The sequence below is a fragment of the Cnephaeus nilssonii genome, assembly GCF_951640355.1.
Source record: "Cnephaeus nilssonii genome assembly, chromosome: 7".
Lineage (NCBI taxonomy): Eukaryota > Metazoa > Chordata > Mammalia > Chiroptera > Vespertilionidae > Cnephaeus > Cnephaeus nilssonii.
Window position 1 is genome coordinate 87851017 of NC_137078.1, and position 18921 is coordinate 87869937.

The following is an 18921-nucleotide window of genomic DNA, read 5'->3' on the forward strand; positions in this document are numbered from 1 at the left end:
ATTGATTTTTTACAGAGAGGAAGGGAGAAAAATAGAGAGTTAGAAACATCGATGAGAGAGAAACATCGATCAGCTGCCTCCTGCACACCCCCTACTAGGGATGCGCCCGCAACCAAGGTACATGCCCTTGACCGGAATCGAACCTGGGACCCTTGAGTCCGCAGGCCGACACTCTATCCACTGAGCCAAACCGGTTTTGGCTCGGTTTCACTCTTTTTATAGTTTTTTTCTGAAGTGCACTCCCTCAAAAAATAAAAAATTACCTAATGCCTGTCTTGAGCTGTGCTTTTAAGACAATGGGTTTAACTTTATAAACGCAGCATCAGCTTCTAAATATAGTGAGTTCCACTAGGAGGGCCATCACAAAGTTATTTTCAGAAAGTCACTCAAGCCCTCTGGTGACAGGTCAGATAGACCCCAAAGGCATTCCAGCAACGTTCCCTAGCCCACCTGGCAAGCCAAATCCCACAAGAGTCATACCAAGGACAAAACTGAAGTGTTAACACCCCACTCAAAGGAAAGGCACTTCAAACCACCCTCGTATCTTTAATTTTATTATAGGACGCGTTGGGGACAGGGAGGAAAGTGGCAGAGGTGTGACAAGAGGGCAGCTGGGCCCCCCCTCCCCCCACGAGCTTCGAGGCACATGGGGGTCAGGCAGAAGCATCTGATGAGGATGCTGAAAGCCCGAACAATCAGTCCCTCACTGCCACCCGTGCTTGGCGGCACTGGGGAAGGCTTCGGGCCCGTCCCTCCCTGTGCAGGGCATGGTGCCTGCCTCCCAGAGGACATGAACTTGGCTGAGCTCGCTAACTCCTGCCTCGTTTGGTCTAGAGATCAGAAGGGAACGAGACATTGGCTTGAAAGGCTCTCTTTTTCACCTCAGTGAAAACAGGAGGGGCGTGGTGAGGGTGCAAAACACCCGCAATCAAGACTCAGGCCGCATCTCAACTCTACCGCTGAGGGACGCTGGGCAAGTCAGCTTGTTTTCCCGAGACTCGGTTTCTTCATCTGCAAAATGGGAACAATTAATATCCCCCTCACAGGCTTGTGGTGAGGGTTAAATGAGAAAAGACGTGTAATCTTAACCAAGTGCTTCAGCTAGGGAAGGCCTGGGACTGTGTCTGAGGAAGCGTCTGCCTGCCTCCTCTTCCAGGTTTAAGAGGGGGGAGGGAGGAGCAGGCTTGGCCGCAAGACCTTAGTGAAAGGCCTGGGGCCCTCCTGGGCTGAGGGAGAGCAAGGGTGCACTGACCCTCTGAGGACTGTCTTTAAAAACTAGAAGAGAAGGGCGAGAGGACTGTTCCCTCCCATGGTGCAGCTGCAGAGACATCAGGCTGGGTCCATCTAGGATTTCGGATCCAGCCATCATGGGCAGCGGCTGGAGGAAGCCTTGCCCCTTCCTTCTCCTTAGCGCGGGGCTGTAAAAATACCTACAAACGGCGAGGAAGTTCACGTAAAAACACTTCCCCGCATGTATAAAAGAGACTGGCCGTGCTCAGTGGCTTGGGATGCGAACTGAGGCCCCAAGCTTGGCCAGGGAGTGTCTGCACCCTGCGGGGTGGACAAGCTGGTCCGGGCGGCCCTGTTCCCTGGCGGGGCTACACTCCCGTGGAACTGAGGCCTCAGGGCCACACCCGGGCTCTGGTTCCAGCAGAGCCCCTGCGACCCTGTGCTGAGGTGGGCGGGGCTGGGCGGGGGTGGTGCCTTGGGTCTGGGCCTCAGGGGCAGCTGGCCTCCAGCAAGTCCCCAAACAGGCTTGGGGTCCTCTCATTAAGTCGAATAGACTAGACTGGTCTGGGGAGCCAAGGTCTGGGGTACTGTGTGGTTTCTGCTTCTGAGGGTTCTGCTCAGACTCCAGATGGCTGTCTCTTGCGAGCCTGACCCACCGGCGGCCGGGCACAGGAGGGCAGCGAGGGCTGTGGCCAGGAAGAAGGCTCCGGACAAAAACAGGGGCACTTCTCTGGCACCCCACCCCACGCCAGGGCTTCTTGATGTTCCTTTTGGGGAGGGGTGAAAGTAGGGGGGAAGGGGTGGCCCACTTCTCCCTATTCTTCACCCCAGAAGGGCCTGGACAATGTGTCCGAGAGGGTGCCGTCAGGGAAATGACCCCAGGCTCCGTTTTGGGGGGACCCGAGCAGCTTCTGGAGCCAGGTGGGTAGTAAAGGGCTGATGGTGGCAGCTGGGGCTAGAGGTTCACCCACCGCCCAGGCGCCTCCTTGCCAACTCCCCCCAAATAGATGCCAAGCGAGGAGAGCCACCTTAGTTGACCTCCGACCTCACAGGCATCCTGGGAGTGGTGGGGTGGGAGGAGCCTCGTTGCTGGAGGCCTTTCTGCCCAGCTCCCGCCCCCCCCCTCTCAGGGCCCGGGGGCGGCCACTAGGGCTGGAGGAGGGGCAGGCCGCGCCGCAGGCCCTCCTTCAGGAACTGCATGTAGGTGGCCGTGGACGGGTCTTCAAAGGTGGACGCGAAGCTGAAGGCGTTGTTCTCCACGTCCTCAGGCTTCATGGAGGTGATGTCCAAGAAGTAGTTGGCGTTGATGTGGTGGACCTTGGAGAAAGGCTGGGTGAGGTGCAGAGCCCCCCAGGCTCAGAGCCTCCCTGCTCCGTCTGCTCGCCGCTCGTGGGAGAAGTGGCCACTCTCAGGCCTCAACTGCCCTCACTGAGGCGGACAGCAGCCAGGCAGAGCCCTGTCGGAACCCGACCCCGGGCTGGCTGCCTCCCTCCCCGCCTCTGCTCACACAGGGCCCTCTGACCAGAGCTCACACACCTCGTCCACTAGCAGAAAACCTAATGCCCTTCAATTCACCCCTTCTCTGCTCCCGTGACTCCTGAACTCCGCTCCCCTCTGTCAGGAAGAGCGGGAGATGCTGAGGCCCAGGCAGACCTCGTTTCAAAGCCAGCTACACTGCTCTCCTTTTTTTAAAAAAAATTCTCACCCGAGGATATGCTTTTTTTCTTTTTCTTTTTTTTAGAGAGAGGAAGGGAGAGAGAAACATTGATGTGAGAGAGAAACATTGATCAGTTGCTTCCTGTACATGCCCATACGCACTCCGAGCAGGGACTGAATCCAAAACCCAGGTATGTGCCCTGACCTGGAATTGAACCTGCGGCCTTTTGGTGTCTGGGACGATGCTCCAACCTATGCAGCCACCCGGCCAGGGCCCAGGACATTTCTTACTTGTGCAACTGTCTCCCAATCTCTGGGCCTTCGGAGCCTCGGACTCCTTGTTTGTAAAGCGGCTGTTTGTAATCATCTAGCTCCCAGCTGCTGTGAGAAGCCAACTACAGGGTGCGCTTGGGTGCTTGGAAGGGGCCCTCAGGGAGAGGTAGGGTCTTGACGTTTGGCTGGGCCTGGGGTGGGGTGGGGTGGGGGTCCCTGGCCTGTCCCTCCTCCTTCCATCCCAGCGCTGACTGCAGTGGTCCAGGTGAGCCTTCCCTCCAGGCCCCGGTCCTTTCCACGCTGCTGCTACCCTGTGCCTACTGCTCCCCGGGCCCCTAGGTGCTGTTGGGGTCCCCCTTCCCAGAGGGGCGTCCTGACCGCTGCACGAGGCAGGCGGACTGGGCATCAGGATTCCCATTTTATAGATGTGACCACTGAGGCGCAGGCTGGCTAAGAGCCCAGCTAGGAAGTGGGGGAGCCAGACCCGAAGCCTGATGAGGTCTGTGAGCCTGTGCCCTGGCTGGCTGCTTCCTCTACCCACAGTGCCAGGCCTGGGCTGGGGTGGGGGGGGGGACCTACCACGGTGCCGTTGGGCAGGCAGATCATCATCTCCACGGGGAAGCTGTACTTCTCCAGGTGCAGGTCTGCCAGCTGCTTGTGGGACGGGTTCTCCTGGTTGTTCTGTGGGGACAGCGGGGCACACTCTCGAGGCCTTGACCCCCAGCATTGTCCTGGGGGCTCCCAAGAGGCTGTTCCCATCCACCCTCCACTCACTTGCAGGTCCTCCAGCTCCTTCACCAGGGACCAGGTGCTAATGAAGCTCTCGTTGAGGAGGGCAAGGATGGGCGAACTTTCCAGGACCGTCTCCCGGAGAGTCCGCCCTGAACCTGTGCAGGGAGAGGCAAGGCCAGGAGAGTGAGGCAACCCCACGTCTCGCTGGGTTTCAATCAGCAAATAACCTCATGGACTACGCACCCAGGTGAAATAACAGAGTCTGTAGGTGCTGAATAAATGGCAGCTGTAATTCGCATGGAGAACATCCTGGCACCTGGGCGGAGACTTAGGGTGAGCCCTACCCAGGGACCTGCAGCCCCAAATCCACAAAACTGTGCCCCAGGCCTTTGCAGACTGTTCTTCCACCGAAAATACTCTTCCTCCTCTCACTTGACAAACTCCTACTCATCCTTCAGTCTCATCTTAACCTTTTGCACTCGGATGTCGAGTGTGACTCGACACGGTTAGCATTAGAATAAAGGAATCTAGAAAAAAGCAAGCGAGTGCAAAGGGTTAAATGTCACTCTCAGAAGCCTCCCCTGGCCCCCCAGTCACACACCCTCATGCCCCCGGACCTGCCGGTATAACGCTGCAAGGCCCCCAGCACCCAGCCTAGGGCGGGGCCAGGAGGCCCAGGATGTTAGCTGATTGACTGGGCAGGGACAGCCTCCTCGTTTTACTCATCTTCGGACCCACAGGGTGACACCCAAAGAATCTGGCGCCCAGCAGGTCTCCAGCGGATGCTCTGAGTACGCGAATGCCTGCCCAGCCTCGGCTCCGTCTCTGTTATCTCTCTGTGTGCCACATGGTGCAGAGCATAGGCGCTTTCCCAGCCATTTCTCCCCCCTCCGGGAGGTAAGCACGTTTCCCTCCTCTACTGTGAGAAAACGGAGGCTCAGGGAGAAGTCACTTGGCCAAGGTTTCTAAGCTGAAAATGGCGGAGTTGGGCTCAGCTTGTATCCAGCAGCTTCCTCTGAGCTCAGCACAGAAACCTCCCCAGCCCTCACCCCTGCCCCTGCCCCTGCCCTGTGCAGTCCCCTCGTGCTCCTACAGGGGAGGCCCAAGGTCTTAGAGCCTCCTGTACCCCACAAAGCGTGAGTTTCTCCCATCCTCCCGTGGGGATGGCCAGGCCTCTCTCACTCACCTCAGCAGGACTGGTCGTCCAGGGCCCCCCACAGCAGGATCGAGTGCACCAGCTTGTTCTGGGCCTTGGCGTGGTCGAAGGCCTCGGTGAACGGCAGGTAGGTGACCTGGGGCCAAGCCGAGAGAGAAGCTACTGTGGGCAGCCAGGGTCCCATTCAGGTGCCGGGTGTGTAATGTGTATGTGTGTATATGCACGTATAGTGTGTGTGTGTGTGTGGGTGTGTGAGAGAGAGAGAAGGGGTGCTGCTGAGGTGGGGATACCTCCTCCCAGTTCTAAATGGCAAAGGGAGGCTCCCCAGGCACCCTGGGCCCCGCAGGGAGAAAGCCCAAGTAGCAAGCCCTACACACAGCCCAGCGGCCTGTGCCCACCTGCTGCTCCCACAGCTCCAGCCCCTGCCCTGCCCCATAGATCCTGCCCCTGCCCTCACGCATGCCCAGCCTCACCTTCTTGAAGGGGTACATGGCCACCTCCAGGCGCCGTGCAGCCTCCTCCCAGCTCAGCTCCTGCTGCCACCTGATCTCCTCAAAAACAAACTGGAGGGGCTCCCCTGAGGGCAGGCGGCTGTCAATCATGTTGCCATCCTCATCCAGGATCACAGCGGGTATTGAGGGGCCTGTGGCCTCCAGCTCCATCTAGGCCGGAGGTCAGTGAGGGATGGCCTCAGTGAGGGATGTCTCAGAGATGGGCAAGAATCCTCAAGGGGCCCCGAGAGACCCTCAAAGACACCCCATTCATCGCAGAGGTGGGGAAACGGAGGCCCAGGGAAGCCAGGCCAGGGTCCAGCCAGGGCTCCTTCCCTGCGGGAAGCTGTCTGAGGGCCGTGGCGGATGTTGGGTTCCGTGTGCAGAAACAGGTGCCAGGAGCTCCGTCCTGCACCCTGCACCGCCCTGAGGCTCCTCGCCAGCTGGGCACCCCCTCAGCCAGGCTGGGAGGCCCTGCGACAGCCTCGCAGAGGAGCCCGGCCTTCCTCGCCGGCAGGGACCAGGGTGCGCTCACCTGGGGTATGTAGCCGATGTCCACCTCCATATTGCTGTTCTCACTGGCCCCATACAGCCACTCCATGTCCACATTCAGAGACCTGGAGCCGGGCGGGAGGGTGGCCGGGGCCGAGCACCGTTAGCAAGGCCCTGGGCATTGTTGCTGAAAGCACACAGCTGTCCCCGTTTTACAGAGGAGGACACCGAGGCTTGGCAAGCTGAACCCAGGGCTCAGAGCTGCTGGGACTCGGACTGCAGAGCCCGGGCCTGTCCTCCCCCTGGGCTGCTCCTCCTAAGACGGCCAAGCACCCCCTGCAGGGGCCCGGCCTTCACCGTTCACCAAGGGCTTTCCCACCCATGACTCTTGTATTGCCCTCGGCCCCTCCGGGCAGAGCTCACCGGTGCATCCCCCAGGCCACAGGGGAGTGGAGTGAAAACCTGGCACAGTCCTCCAGCAGGTCTGGCCAGACCAGGTGCCACCTGCAGGTCTGCCACATGGGGGCGCCCGAGGACTGACAACCAACCACTTTGGGCACAGTGAGCGGGTGCCCTGGGAAGGGGTCAGCAGTCCCTGGGCCTGGTCATTTGCCCCCCTCCTTCTGTTTCATCCAGCCCAGGACCCCCACCTCCAACCCTGGGGTGGAGGCAGGTGCTTGCCTGCTGAGCGGCGAGAGGAGGAGGAAAAGGAGCGAGAGGTGGCCACTCTGTTCCTTGGGGCAACACTCTCCATCCCCTCACCCCTGCCAGCCTCCTGTCTAGAAAATGAGGGAACTGAGGCCCAGAGAGGGCCAGGGCCTTGCCCACAGACATGCGGTCCGCTGGTGTCACGGCTGAAACTTAACTCTGGGCCTCCCTGCGCCCAGCCCACGTTGTGTCCCTGTACAGTCACTAAGCAGCCACTTGCGAATCAGGAAAGACCTGAAACCCGGGTCTCCAGGTCCCCTGCCCCCCCACTCCCCCCGACAAGAGGCTGACCCTGAGCCAGTCGGAGCCCCCTGAGACCCAGTGGTGGCAACTACTGGCAGTGAGGGCCTGCTGCCCTCAGGCCTTTGCATGTGCTGTTCCCTCTGCCTGGCTAAACCCTCCGCACCCCCCATCTGCTTAGATGCCCCTTTCTCTCAGAAACCTTCTAGACCCTAGCCAGCCGAGCCCCTGCCCAGCTGCTGGCCTCCCCCTAGGGCGGTATGAGCAGGCGGTGGCTATGGGTCAGCATTAGGAGGGTGGGGCGGCTCCAGCTGCACTGGGTCCTGGGCACAGAGCTGGTGGGCCAGGCCCATGCAGCACCTGGGACATGCTTGTCAAGTGATGAAATGACCCTCCTCCATCTGCCTCAAGCTGCCTCTTCCTGGTCAGCTCCAGGTCCCTCCCTAGAGAGGTGGCTCTGGGAGCAAAGAAGGGGCAGAGACTGAGGGGGCCTCTGGCCACCGTTTCCAACCCTGGAGCTGGAGGCTTGGGCCGAAGTCCCCACCTGTGGTTGGGCACGAAGAGCCGGAAGTCACGGACGTGGGTGGCATCTTTGGAGAGGATGATGTGGCCGGTGAACTGGCCGGGCGAGAACCAGAAGGGGAAGTCGGGCGGCTCACTGAGCTGGAACTCGGCGTGGATCCTGGGGGCGGAAGGCGCCCAGCTGGGAGCAGGTCCCCCACATCTGCCCCAAAGCCTGGGACCCAGGCTCTGTGTTGGGGACAGGGCTGGGCAGGGGGCCAGGAGAGTGTGGGGCAGGGAGAAGGCACGGGCCTCCAAGCACCGCCCATCCCCAGGGCCTGGTTCACATGCAGCCTTCGGAAGCCTCGCCTGACCCTCCTCTGAGCTCACACCGGCTCTGGTGTGACTGGGTCACAGCTCCTTACACCCCCCTTCTGTGGGCGGCCACCACAGCACCAGCCCTGTGCTAAGCGCGCTGCGCACTTTCCTCCAGGAGGGAGTCCCCCGCCCCATCCTCACCAGGGGAAGCTGAGGCTCAGAGCCCAAGACCCCAGGTGCCGAGTGTTAGCTGAGCCCCTGAGCTGCCTGGAGCCCCAGGTCCCAGAGGGAGGGGAAGGCCGGGCTGCGAGGGCCACGCACCGGAACACCACGGTGTAGTAGAAGTCGCTGACGGCCGTCAGGCAGGCCACTGCCCCCTGCGGGGCGAAGCGGGTCTTCACGAAGGGCCGCGGGTGGAACATGCTCAGGAGCCGGTGGATGATGACCTATGGCAGCGCAGCGGGGCCCAGTGGCTGTGGGCCTGCGGGCCTGGGTTCAGGGTGGAGGCGGGTCCGGAGGGAGGTGGACAGCAGGGGGGTGGGCCTGGCACAGGGTCCCGGTGCAGACTGGGCGGGTGCAGGGCCCAGGGCTCCCCTGGGCTCCCCTGGGCTCCCCTCACCTCCTTTCCCTTGGGCGGCGGCGGGTAGAAGCGGTTGTTGGACAGGTAGCCGGTGAAGACGCTCAGCTCGCTGGGGATGATCCACCAGGGCTCGCCCAGCTCTGCCCGGCCCCGCGGCGGCAGGAAGGGCCGGAAGTGGCGGGCGGCAAACTGTGCACTCGGCGAGGCTGCGGTTGTCCAGTTGCGGAGGCCGGACAGGGCCAGGCGGGAGACCTGGGCCGGAAAGCCGAAGCTCTGGGGCACGAGCACCGCGACTTGGGGGTCCCTGTCCCGTGTGCGGAGGAGGCTAAGGTCAGAGACTGGGTTTGGAGCTAAGTCTGAGGAGAGAGGCAGCCACCGCCTTTTGGGGGAGGAAAGGCCACCCCCAGAGGGCGCCTGGGCCACCCTGGCTGGGTACCCGGCTCACGTCTATCCGATGAGCCGCAGGCAGGGAGAATGAGGGCCGGAGACCGTGCGGGCCAGTCGGACACCGGCCTGGAGTGGAGCGCGCGGGCCCCCTGCCGAGCACCCCCTTCGGCAGCTCCTCCCTGCCCTCTGGGCTGCAGGGGCCGTCCCTTCCCACCGAGGCCTCAGCCCCACGACCTGAGCGCCTGGCTCCCCGGGGACACTCAGCCACCAGGAAGCTGCCTCTGTCTTTGACAGCAGCAGGCCCCTTTCCCGTCCCCACCATGATGGCGATGGCGGTGGGTGGGGCACAGGCTGAGAGAGAAGGGAAACTGGGAAGAGAGGGGCAGGGAGCTCCCACTGAGGGGGGCGGAACAGGCAGGTCCTCACGGCAGCACTGGCTGTGCAGGGCCAGGCATCGCCCGCCCGCCCGTTGGGTCCTGCTCACAGGGTCCCGCTCACGGGGGGCAAGCCCTGCAGGGAGCTGCCTGCAAAAGGGGCGGGGCTCTGCGAGGGGGCGGACTGGGGTGCTGCTCCTCACCCACCTCCCCTGTAAGTGCAGGTTCTCACTGCTCTGCAGGGGATTCATTTGCTCATTTAGCTTCAACCCAACTCTAGGCTCATCACCACCAAACCCATCTCCACCCAGAACTTTGCATGGAAGGTCAAACCTGGGCTCAAACCACTTCCTGGACTCCCCCTGACATCCCCTAAATGCCTCAACTTCAGCCTGTCCAAACTGCCCCCCTTCTGTCTCCACCAGACCTGCTTCCTTCCTCCGGTCCATGGGGCTAACGGCCACCACGCACCTGGCCACCGGCCCGAAGCCTGAGTCATCCTCCCTGTCACTTTCCGTTAGTAGCCACGCCCTGCGCCTCCCACCCGCATCCTCCAGGCTGTCCTTCCTCCATCACCTGCTCTCAGGGTCCTCATCCGGGGATGTTTAGGTCCCATGATGGGCTTGGACCTTGTCCACAGGGCCTCGGGCCCGAGCGGGGCGGGTCAGCAAAGCGTTTGTCAGGCATCCTCCCCACCCCACAACCCCTGCCAGGGGCAGCACCTCAGGTCTGAGTCATCGGAGTTCAATGGAGCACCTGTCAGGTGCGGGGCATCGTGCTAGGGGCCTGGGGATGGGGTGACAAACGTGGGGGACACAGGCCTGGCCCTCAGCAAACACAGCCTGCGGGGAGAAGACCGACTTGCAGAAAGCAATGATTCTAATGAGGCGGCGGCACCAGTCTCCAGTGCACTTGCTGTGTCCTCCAGCCAGTCCTTCCTGCCCTGCATCCCCTGGCTAACCCTCCTCCTCCTGCATTGTCAGGTGTCGCTGCTCCAGGAAGCCGTCCCAGATCCCCATCTGGGTTCCAGGCTCATGCTTATCCCTCCTGCCTCCCCACCTGACTGTGCCTGGACCGCAGGGTGGCATCGCACTCGCCTCGGGACCCCCAGGGCCTGGCGCACGGGGTGCACAGAGGGCAGCTGATGAAGGAAGGCGGGGAGGAAAGATGAACACGGCCCCGTTCTCGGGTGGCGAGTGCACACAGATGGCCCTTTTATCTAAGGTCCCGCCTGTGGGGACCCCTTGCCCCACCCCAACTCACCCCTAGGAACCCATCTTTGCTCTTGGTCATGGACTCCGGGAGCAGAGGCTGGAATCGGGCTTCTATGGTGAGTGTCTCCTCACTGGGGTCAGGGGGCAGCTCCTCCTCCTCGTAGCTGGTTGTAGGAGTTGACCCTACGAGACACAGACGGGGAGGGCCCTGCCCTTAGGCATCCACTCTGGCCAGGGACTAAGGGAACTAGGCCTGGAGCTGGGGGGTAACAGGTAGCAATCGCCCAAGTAAGAACCAACACGTGTCACATTTTTGTGTCAGAGTAGCCCTGTGAGGCAGACAACATCACTACCAACTCCCATGTGATGAATGAGAAACTGGAGGCTCAGAGAGGTGGCTTCACTTCTCCAAGGTCACACAGTGAGGCAGTGGGGAGTCAGGGTTCAAACCCAGGCCGGTGTCACTCCAAACCCACGATTGACCACGACCCTCTTCTGGGGGAGGTAAGATCTCAGAGCCTCAGCCTCCTCCAAGAATGAAGCAAGGAACAGAACCAGGCCACCTTCAGTGTCATGGGAAGAGCACTGGTTTGGGGGTGAGGAGACGTGCTTCTCCCTGAGTTCCTGGGTGGCATCATTTCCACGTGTGTATGAGGAGGGCTGGGCTGGCAGTGGCTGACCTTGATTTCTCAGATCTCTTCCTGCTCAGAGAGGGGCCGACTAAGTCTGTAACCTTTCAAGTGTAGAAGGAGTCATGATGAAGGTTTAAGGGAGAAAGGAAGCCTATTTCAAAGGAGGTGACGAAGAGAAGGGCAGGGCCCCAGGACACAGACCGGAATAAAGCAGCGGTGGGTCCTGTCACACCCGCTCTCCCAGGGCAGGTTCCTGGTAGGGACCCCGCGTGGTGGCATCTGCTGACAGACTGCATGGGTGCGTTCGAAGCAGTTCTTTTTTTTTTTTTTTAATATATTTTATTGATTTTTTACAGAGAGGAAGGGAGAGGGATAGAGAATTAGAAACATTGATGAGAGAGAAACATCGATCAGCTGCCTCCTGCACACCCCCTACTGGGGATGTGCCCACAACCAAGGTACATGCCCTTGACCGGAATCGAACCTGGGACCCTTGAGTCCGCAGGCCGACGCTCTATCCACTGAGCCAAACCGGTCAGGGCTCAAAGCAGTTCTTAACCGGGACCATCAGAATCCCCCAGGATGCTTTCTGTACTTCCAGATGCCCAGAGCCCATCTCAGACCTGCCGAGCAGGAACCCAAGGGGCTGGAATCAGCGAACTGCCCTTCTAACTGGCACCCCTAGGGCACCCAATGCAAATCCCAGTCCTAAAGAATCACTGACATTTCTGCATTTGTAAGTCCACGCGGCAAATCTTCCCTAAAACCGGCCATCTGGGGACCTCAGAGGAAGGGACAGCAGGCACGAACAGGGTTATTAGCCTGCTTGCTTATTTTACTGTTGTCCAGATTATTATTAATAATAATGCCCAGCATTTTATGGCCCTTTTGTTTTTCAATAAAAAGTTTTATTTCCTGATTTATAAGTAACAGTTGCTCATTATAGACAGTTTGTGAAACTTGTAAGGTATAAAGCAGAAAATTAAACACTCATAACTGTACCAACTAGAGAGAATGTTGGCCCCTTGTCACTGCTTAGATTTGGTGTTTTGTGTGTGTTTTTTAACTTTGTTTTCCCAAAACTTGGTCCAGTTTTGCACTCACAGTGGCCTCAAAGGTAAGGGGACTTATTTTTTAAAAATTAAAATGGCCCCCAAGCCCAGTAGGCTTGGCCAACATGGCATTACTCTTGATCACCGGCCATAAAAAAGGACGAGGAGGTGGCTGTGTGGGTGCGTAGAGGAGTGTGTCCAAATCAAGAGTTTGGAGCCAATCCTCGGGGGGCTGACCTGCACACCTGCCATCTGCTTTTACCACAGAACGGGCTGTCACGAAGACACGGGCCCACGTCCGCTCTGGCAAATTAGCAGCTTCCCTCTGACTCTTCTCCTCTGGCCGTGACCACAGCCACCGGCCCACCCCGAGACCCAGAGAGCTCAACACGGGGCTTTGGCGCTTCCTCACCGGAGAGCAGCTGGCATCTCTCTTGCCTTTCCCACCAACTGACCTCCTTACACGGGGCCACTTGGGTAACAAGTAGGTGCCCAAGATCGTTAGTTCAAGAAATGTCACCAGAAATGGACACAGAGGTTGGGGTGGTGGTGAGAGAGCATTTTACAGTTCACTAGAAGCCTGGTACATGAATTGGTGCATGGGTGGGGTCCCTGGGCCTAGCTGGCGATTGGGCCGATCGGGGTCTCCCCCAGTCCTGATCGGGACCCATCGGCGCACTGACCACCAGGGGGCAGCTCCTGTGTTGAGCGTCTGCCCCCTGGTAGTCAGTGCGCGTCATAGCAACCGGTTGTTCGGTCTTTCGGTCACTTAGGCTTCTATATATGTAGATTAGATGCTTCAGGCCTTCACCTTTATAAAACAACAACAATAACAAAAATCCAACAACCACTGGTTACAGCCAGGCAAAAATGGGTAGCGAGAATGGGACAGGCATCTGGCAGCACCTAAGAGTTTTACTGTTTAGTAAAATAATCAGAATAGCTCCTATGGACTATCTACTGCTGACCAGCCCCGGGCTGATACTCTCCAATCCTGACATCTGTGAGCTGGGCAGGACCTGGAGCCAGATGGCCCTGGCTCTGCACCTTCGAGCTTGGGCAGGCCGGCGACCTCCCTGTGCCATCTCCCAAACGGTAACCATGGGGATGTGACAGTGTGAGCCTCACAGGGCATTGCAAAAAGTAAAGAGAGAACGCACATGAGGTGCTTAAAGCCATGTCTGGCCCCGAGGAAGTGGTCAGGGAACGCTAACCAGTAATTCGCACGTGAGGAGTACAGACTGGAGAGCATGTGAGTGTGTGAGTGTGTGTGTGTTGTGTGTGCAAGCAGCTTGCCCTCACCAGCAGCTGGAAAGTGTCAGGGCCAGGGTGACCCCAGGGCTGCCAGGACCCACAGTCTCCCTCGGCTTCCGGTGGCCCCTGGGCTGAGAGCAGAGAAGCAGAGGGCGGCGCCTGGCTCCCTCCTCCCGCCTCTCCCCGCCTCTCCGGGTACCTGTCAGCTTCTCCGCGATGGGCCGGAACTCCTCCGGGCTGATGTGCAGATCCTGGTCCGCGTCCAAGGAGGAGAAGAGGAAGAGGCCTTCTGCCCCCAGGGCCTGCAGCGCCGCCTCCTGCCGGGGAAGGGCGGGTGGACCCAGCTGGACACCAGCTCCCGGAGGTCTCCCCACCCCTCCAGGTCCTCCGTCTGAAGCCCCTCCTCCACCCCCCCCCCCACGGCCCCCTCTCTGGGCCCAGTCCTTCCTGTCTCCCCCCCCCCCCCCCCGCCTCCTGCGGTCCCAGTGCTCCCGGCGCCCCCAGACGCCCTGGGTCCCCGCTTCGCTCTGCCGGGTCCTGGGCCGCCCGCCTCCTGCCGTCTGCCTCAGCCCTGCCTCCCTCCCCATCGGTCCCGCCAAGGCGGCCCCACCCCGGGGCCCTCTTGGCCCTTCTCTTCCAGGCCGTGCACCCCAGCCCACCGGTCCCTGGGCCCGTCCCCCTCCAGGCCGCCCTTCCCCCCGCCCCTGCCCCTGCCCCGCGCACCCCTCCCCCTCCCCCCCAGTCTCCGGTGCCCGCGCCCCCGCGCCCACCCCCCGCCGGACCTGCCGCGCGGCCGCCTGGGCCTCGGTGTAGCGGGCAAAGGCCCGGGCGGCGGCGGCGGCAGCGGCGGCCGCGAGCAGGGCCCCGAGCAGCGCCAGGGCGCGAGCGCAGCGCGGCGGGGGCGCGGGGGGCGCGGGGGGCGCGGCGGGGCCGGGGCTGAGGGCCCCGCGCTCGCCTGGCCGGGACCGGCCCATGGCGGCGGCTCCGGGCGGCGGGGACGCGGACGGGCGGGCGGGCGGGCGGCGGGGAGGGGCGGGGCGGGGCGGCCCGGGCGGCGGGGCGGGGCGGGCGGCCTCTGGGCGGCGGGGCCGCGACCCTCGGGGGCCGCGTGTCGAGGCGCCCGCCTCCCCCAGCGCCCGGCGCCGGTCGGAGCGAGTGAGGAGAGGGCTCCAGAGCCCCGGGCCGGCCCGCCGTCCTCAGGCCCGTCCTCCCGCCATCTCCGCGCCTCCTCCCTGCACATCAGCCTCCAAGCCCAAACCAGGCCGCGCATCCCACCCGCAGGCGGGGGCTGGAGCAATTCCAGGCGGACGGGGGCGAGGGGGAACCGCACAGCCCAGAGCTTCCTGGGGAGGGGGGTCCTGGGAATCGGGGTCCTGGGCCCCCGGCCTCGTGTCCACCCCGCTGGCCCTGCCCGTCCAGCAGCAGATGGGCAGCCCCTCTCCACTTGCTTCTAGAATGTCAGCTAGAAAGATGGCAGAGTTTAACGCTCACTCCCTTCGCGGTCCGGCTGGAAGGCCACCTCTGCAATGGATCAGGGATGGAGAACACGTGTCCAGGGCACCCTCACCTGTCAGGGCCCAGCCTTCCCCACCGCAGGGAGGAGTCAAGAAGCCTTTCTGTGGGTTGAGGTGAGGAGGGCAAACCTTCCCTGGTGGGGCTGGGCTGTCACTGGCCGCCCCTGCCCTGCTGGGCCTGCGTGGCACTGGCGTGGTTTTTCCCGAGAGCAACAGTGGGCATGCTTGGGAGTGACCTGGGGACTGGAGGTGGGTGGAATTGGAGGGAATACTTTCCTGTCTGTCAAGTCCCCAGGAGCTGGGGCTCTGTCTGCACTTTCCCAGGAGAGGGCAGTCTCTGGACGGAACCGAGCCCAGGGGAGCAGCGCCGTCCTTGGAGACGCCAAGCCCGCGCTGGTGCACCTGCCAGGTGTGGGAGGTCAGCGGGGTTTACAGGCACTGAGCACCCACTGTGCGAGGCACTGGGTGTTGGGTGCCCTACGTGACCTCATTTTGCTCTCAAGCCACCGGGTGAGGTGAGGATGACTTGCCTCGTTTTAAAATGAAGGGGCCTGAGTTCTGGCACCTAGGTTTATCTGAGTCAAATCTCTTGCCATGATTACCTCCCAGGGGATGACCCAGCCAACTGCGTGGGGTCAGGGGCTTGCCTCTCCCACCACTGCTGTCCTTCATGGGTAACCAGGCATGACAGCACCATGCACGCAGGGCCCCGTCTCCCCCGCGCCACGCGGGACCTAGCACATGGTGGGCACGCCTATGTCTTTTGGGTGAATGACCCCCAGGGACCAGGAGTTGTGGGTCCTGGGCCCAGCCCTTGCCCAGCGCTCTGGCCCCACATCCTCAGTGGCACCCACTGAGGGCCTGACATCTGGTGTTGGCTTCTAACTGTGCCTCTTCCAGCTGGTTACCATTAATGTTTGGGGACACGCAGCATACGGCAGATGCCATTAGAAAAGCAAATTCCGTTCTATCAGGAAGCAAAGCTAACAGAGCACAAAGCAGGTTAGGAGGGGAAGATTGATGAGCCAAAGCCCCTGCAAAATAAACGAGGGAAGTTTTCTTTACCAGATAACTTTTATTTATTACACTTGCTTTTTGTTAAAGACACGGACACCCTGCCGGTCTCTGGACCCAGGGCTGGAGAGATGCGCTGCTGGGACTGGGAAGGCCAGCCGGGTGCTGGGGTGGGTGGGTTTACAAGCCTCTGGGGAAAGGATCACCCCGGGGACTCGGCTCTGGGCTTCCATAGAGCTGCCCAGAGGCCAAGAGCAGCTGTTAGACCTGAGCAGGCCTCTCTGGGCCTCGGTTTCCTCCTCTGTGAATCTCTGCCTACAGGATTCGTCAAGACTCCAGACGCCATGAAGAGGAAATATGAATTGGACCTCAACCTTCCCTGAAAGTAGAGACACCTCTGGGCCAGATCCCGGGGCACGCTCTCAGCATCTTCCTTCAATCCTCCACCCCGATCTGAGCACCCCCCAAGGCCCTGGGACAGTCAACAAATCTCCCTCCCAATTTCATAGATTCAGGGCCAACAACAAGATGCTTGCTCAATGCGAAAGGCATAAAATGTTCAGATTTATTGCTTTGAGAGTTCGGTCTGTCTCCTGGGCCTGGTTGACGCAGCTTCCTTCAGGTTTCAGAGCATTTTGTTTAAAAAAAAAAAAAAAAGAATTTTGACAGCAATGTTTTGCCTCATATTTTCACAAGGCTTTATAGTTTACAAAGGACATTCACATAATAGCAATCATCACTATATGTATTGCATTTCTACACTGGGGAGCTCAACCCTTGAAATCACCCTCGTTTTCCACAGATGGGGAAGCAGAGGCTCAGAGAGGTTAAGGGCCTTGCCTAAGGTCACACAGGCCAGGGAAAGGTTTCACCTTGCTCTTGTTCTCTTCTGTCCTGCCACTCTGCTTTCCTCATCTTCAACCTGCCCTAATGCACAGTGGTCTGCAGATAGACAGTGAGTGAGAAAACAAAACAAAATAAAAGCCAGAGGCTTTTGCAGAAAACAATCAGAGGCTGGGATGAGTATAAAAATAACCAGGTACGTTCAAGGGAAGATTATTTTTGTAATGATGCCACTGGTGGAGGGTCAGGGAGTCAGTGAGCAGAGGACAGGCTTTCTAAGTTCTGAGACTGCGCTGTCCAGATCGGCGACCAGGAACCACACGTGCCTATTCATAGTTAATTAAAATGAAACAAAATTAAATATTTCATTCCTCAGCCTGGCCAGTGTGGCTCAGTGGTTGAGCCGTTGACCTATGAACCAGGAGGTCACGGTTCAGTTCCCAGTGTGGGGCATGCAGGAGGCAGCCGGTCAATGATTCTCTCTCATCACTGATGTTTCTATCTCTCTCTCACTCTCCCTTCCTCTCTGAAATCAGTAAAAATATATTTAAAAAATTCGTTCCTCAGTTGCACTTGCCATTTTAAGCGCTCCACATCCACCTGTGGCTACCCTACAGGACGGCACAGACACGGGACATTTCCATTGTCACAGGAAGCTCTACTGGGCAGTGTGGCTCCAAGCCACCTGCAAGCCTGCTCCTTTCTTATCCTGACGGCCCTGGAGGAGGGGGAGCTGCTGGGCAGGCAATAGCCACGCCTGTTTCAAGGTCACTTCTTCTGCAGCCAAGGTACCTCTAGATGCCATCCCAACATCTAAGTCCCTCTGTTCTACTCTGGAGAGGTTACAACTCCAGGATGCAGACACAAGGCAGACACCGAAGGAGAGGCCATTAGCTGAGGCCTTGCTACTCCAAGTGCGGTCCTAGGACCCGCAGCATCAGCATCTCCTGGGAGGCTGTTGGAAGTGCAGGCTCTTAGGCTCCATGTCAGAACCACTGAATACAAACCTGCTTTAAAAAAAAAAAAAAATCCTCACCCAAGGATATTTTTCCATTGATTTTTAGAGAGCATGGAAGAGAGAGGGAAAGACAGAGAGAAACATCGATGTGAGAGAAACACATTGATTGGTTGCCTCCTGCACTCCCCTAACCAGGGCCCAGGCTGGGGAGGAGCCTGCAACCTAGGTACATGCCCTTGACCAGAATCGAACCCGGGACCCTTTTTGGTCCGCAGGCTGATGCTCTGTCCACTGAGCCAAACCGGCTAGGGCCGAACCTGCATGTTAACAAGATCCCTGGGTGTTTCAGGTGCACATTCAAGTTTGAGAAGCTCTGATTTGAGAGACAGGCTGAGTGGGATCAATATGTTGTCCCAAATATAGGAAACTAAACATATTTTTAGAAACAAAATAAAAGGCATCGGAGTGTGTTTTTAGGGATAGACCCCAAAGGGGCAGCTGGGGGGAGCTGGCCCAGTTCCCATCTCCAGCACCTTCTCAAACCACGAAGCCTGACCTCTCCAAAGCACAGGGAAAGAACTGAGAATCCCATCTTGGATCTCGGGGATGCTGTCTCTAAATCAGATGTTCTGTTTCTGCATTTCTTTCTAATGCATTTGGCTATTGAACTTTGTAACTTGCCAAAGACACAATGCGGTGCGCGAAGCCAGTCCGAACAAGCAAACAGTCACTTAAAGGGAGGCATCTGGAAAATGGCCGTGTCCCCCTCTTCCCAGGGGTGCCATGCTCTGCAGGCCTCAGTGCCTGGAGCCAGGTGCTAGTGAAGCTTTCTGGGAAGGAACCAGCATCAAGCTGTCACATGACGAGAACAGGTGCAAAAGGGTTCCGTCACAGCGAGGGCAAAAAGGAGGCTTCAATGAGCCCAGCATCACGCTGACCCCGGCTCCGAAGGAGGGTCTACTCAGGGCCTGGTTCTGGAGCTTGGATTCTGCTTCAGTGAGGATGACTCATCCTTTAATTCCTCTCTCAGCCTACCCTGGGTCTTACTTATTTTTTTTTATCCCTGGGATGGAGTTAAATTGCCTAAAGGATGATGTTTCTTCACCTGCAAGGGCCCTCCTGGAGGATGAATTTTAAAATATTCATTTTTACAACTTGCTCCCAGCAATAACAGAGAAGATGGAGAAGATGAGATGCTGGGGGAGGAGAGGAGGACAGTGACATGGGCCCAGCGGGGAGCCTGGGGCCTCAGGGAACTTGGAAGTGACTCTGCAGTTGGGAGATGTTCCAGGAATTGACTCT

General features: G+C 59.4%; 1 protein-coding gene and 1 long non-coding RNA gene across 3 annotated transcripts; one reads left to right on the forward strand and one right to left on the reverse strand.

Annotated features, from left to right (window-relative positions):
- Window positions 1-538: 538 nt before the first annotated feature.
- On the reverse strand, window positions 539-14289 carry SELENON (selenoprotein N). Of its 2 annotated transcripts, XR_013813809.1 has the most exons (13): window positions 14073-14289; window positions 13490-13607; window positions 10402-10535; window positions 8417-8629; window positions 8119-8243; window positions 7523-7660; window positions 6074-6155; window positions 5521-5709; window positions 5078-5183; window positions 3934-4046; window positions 3739-3840; window positions 1253-2547; window positions 539-1011 (listed from the first exon to the last, which is right to left on the reverse strand). XR_013813809.1 is itself a non-coding variant. In XM_079777643.1 (12 exons), the coding sequence occupies exons 1-12, from the start codon at window positions 14262-14264 to the stop codon at window positions 2377-2379; spliced, it is 1683 nt and encodes a 560-aa protein (XP_079633769.1). In that variant the 5' UTR covers window positions 14265-14289; the 3' UTR covers window positions 539-2376. The 2 variants fall into 2 exon arrangements, 1 of the variants encoding a protein (XP_079633769.1); XM_079777643.1 differs by having other exon boundaries at window positions 539-2547.
- Window positions 13533-17820, forward strand: LOC307103359. The gene is made up of 3 exons (XR_013813810.1): window positions 13533-13672; window positions 14745-14918; window positions 15129-17820. It is a non-coding gene; the product is annotated as an uncharacterized lncRNA (long non-coding RNA).
- Window positions 17821-18921: the final 1101 nt, after the last annotated feature.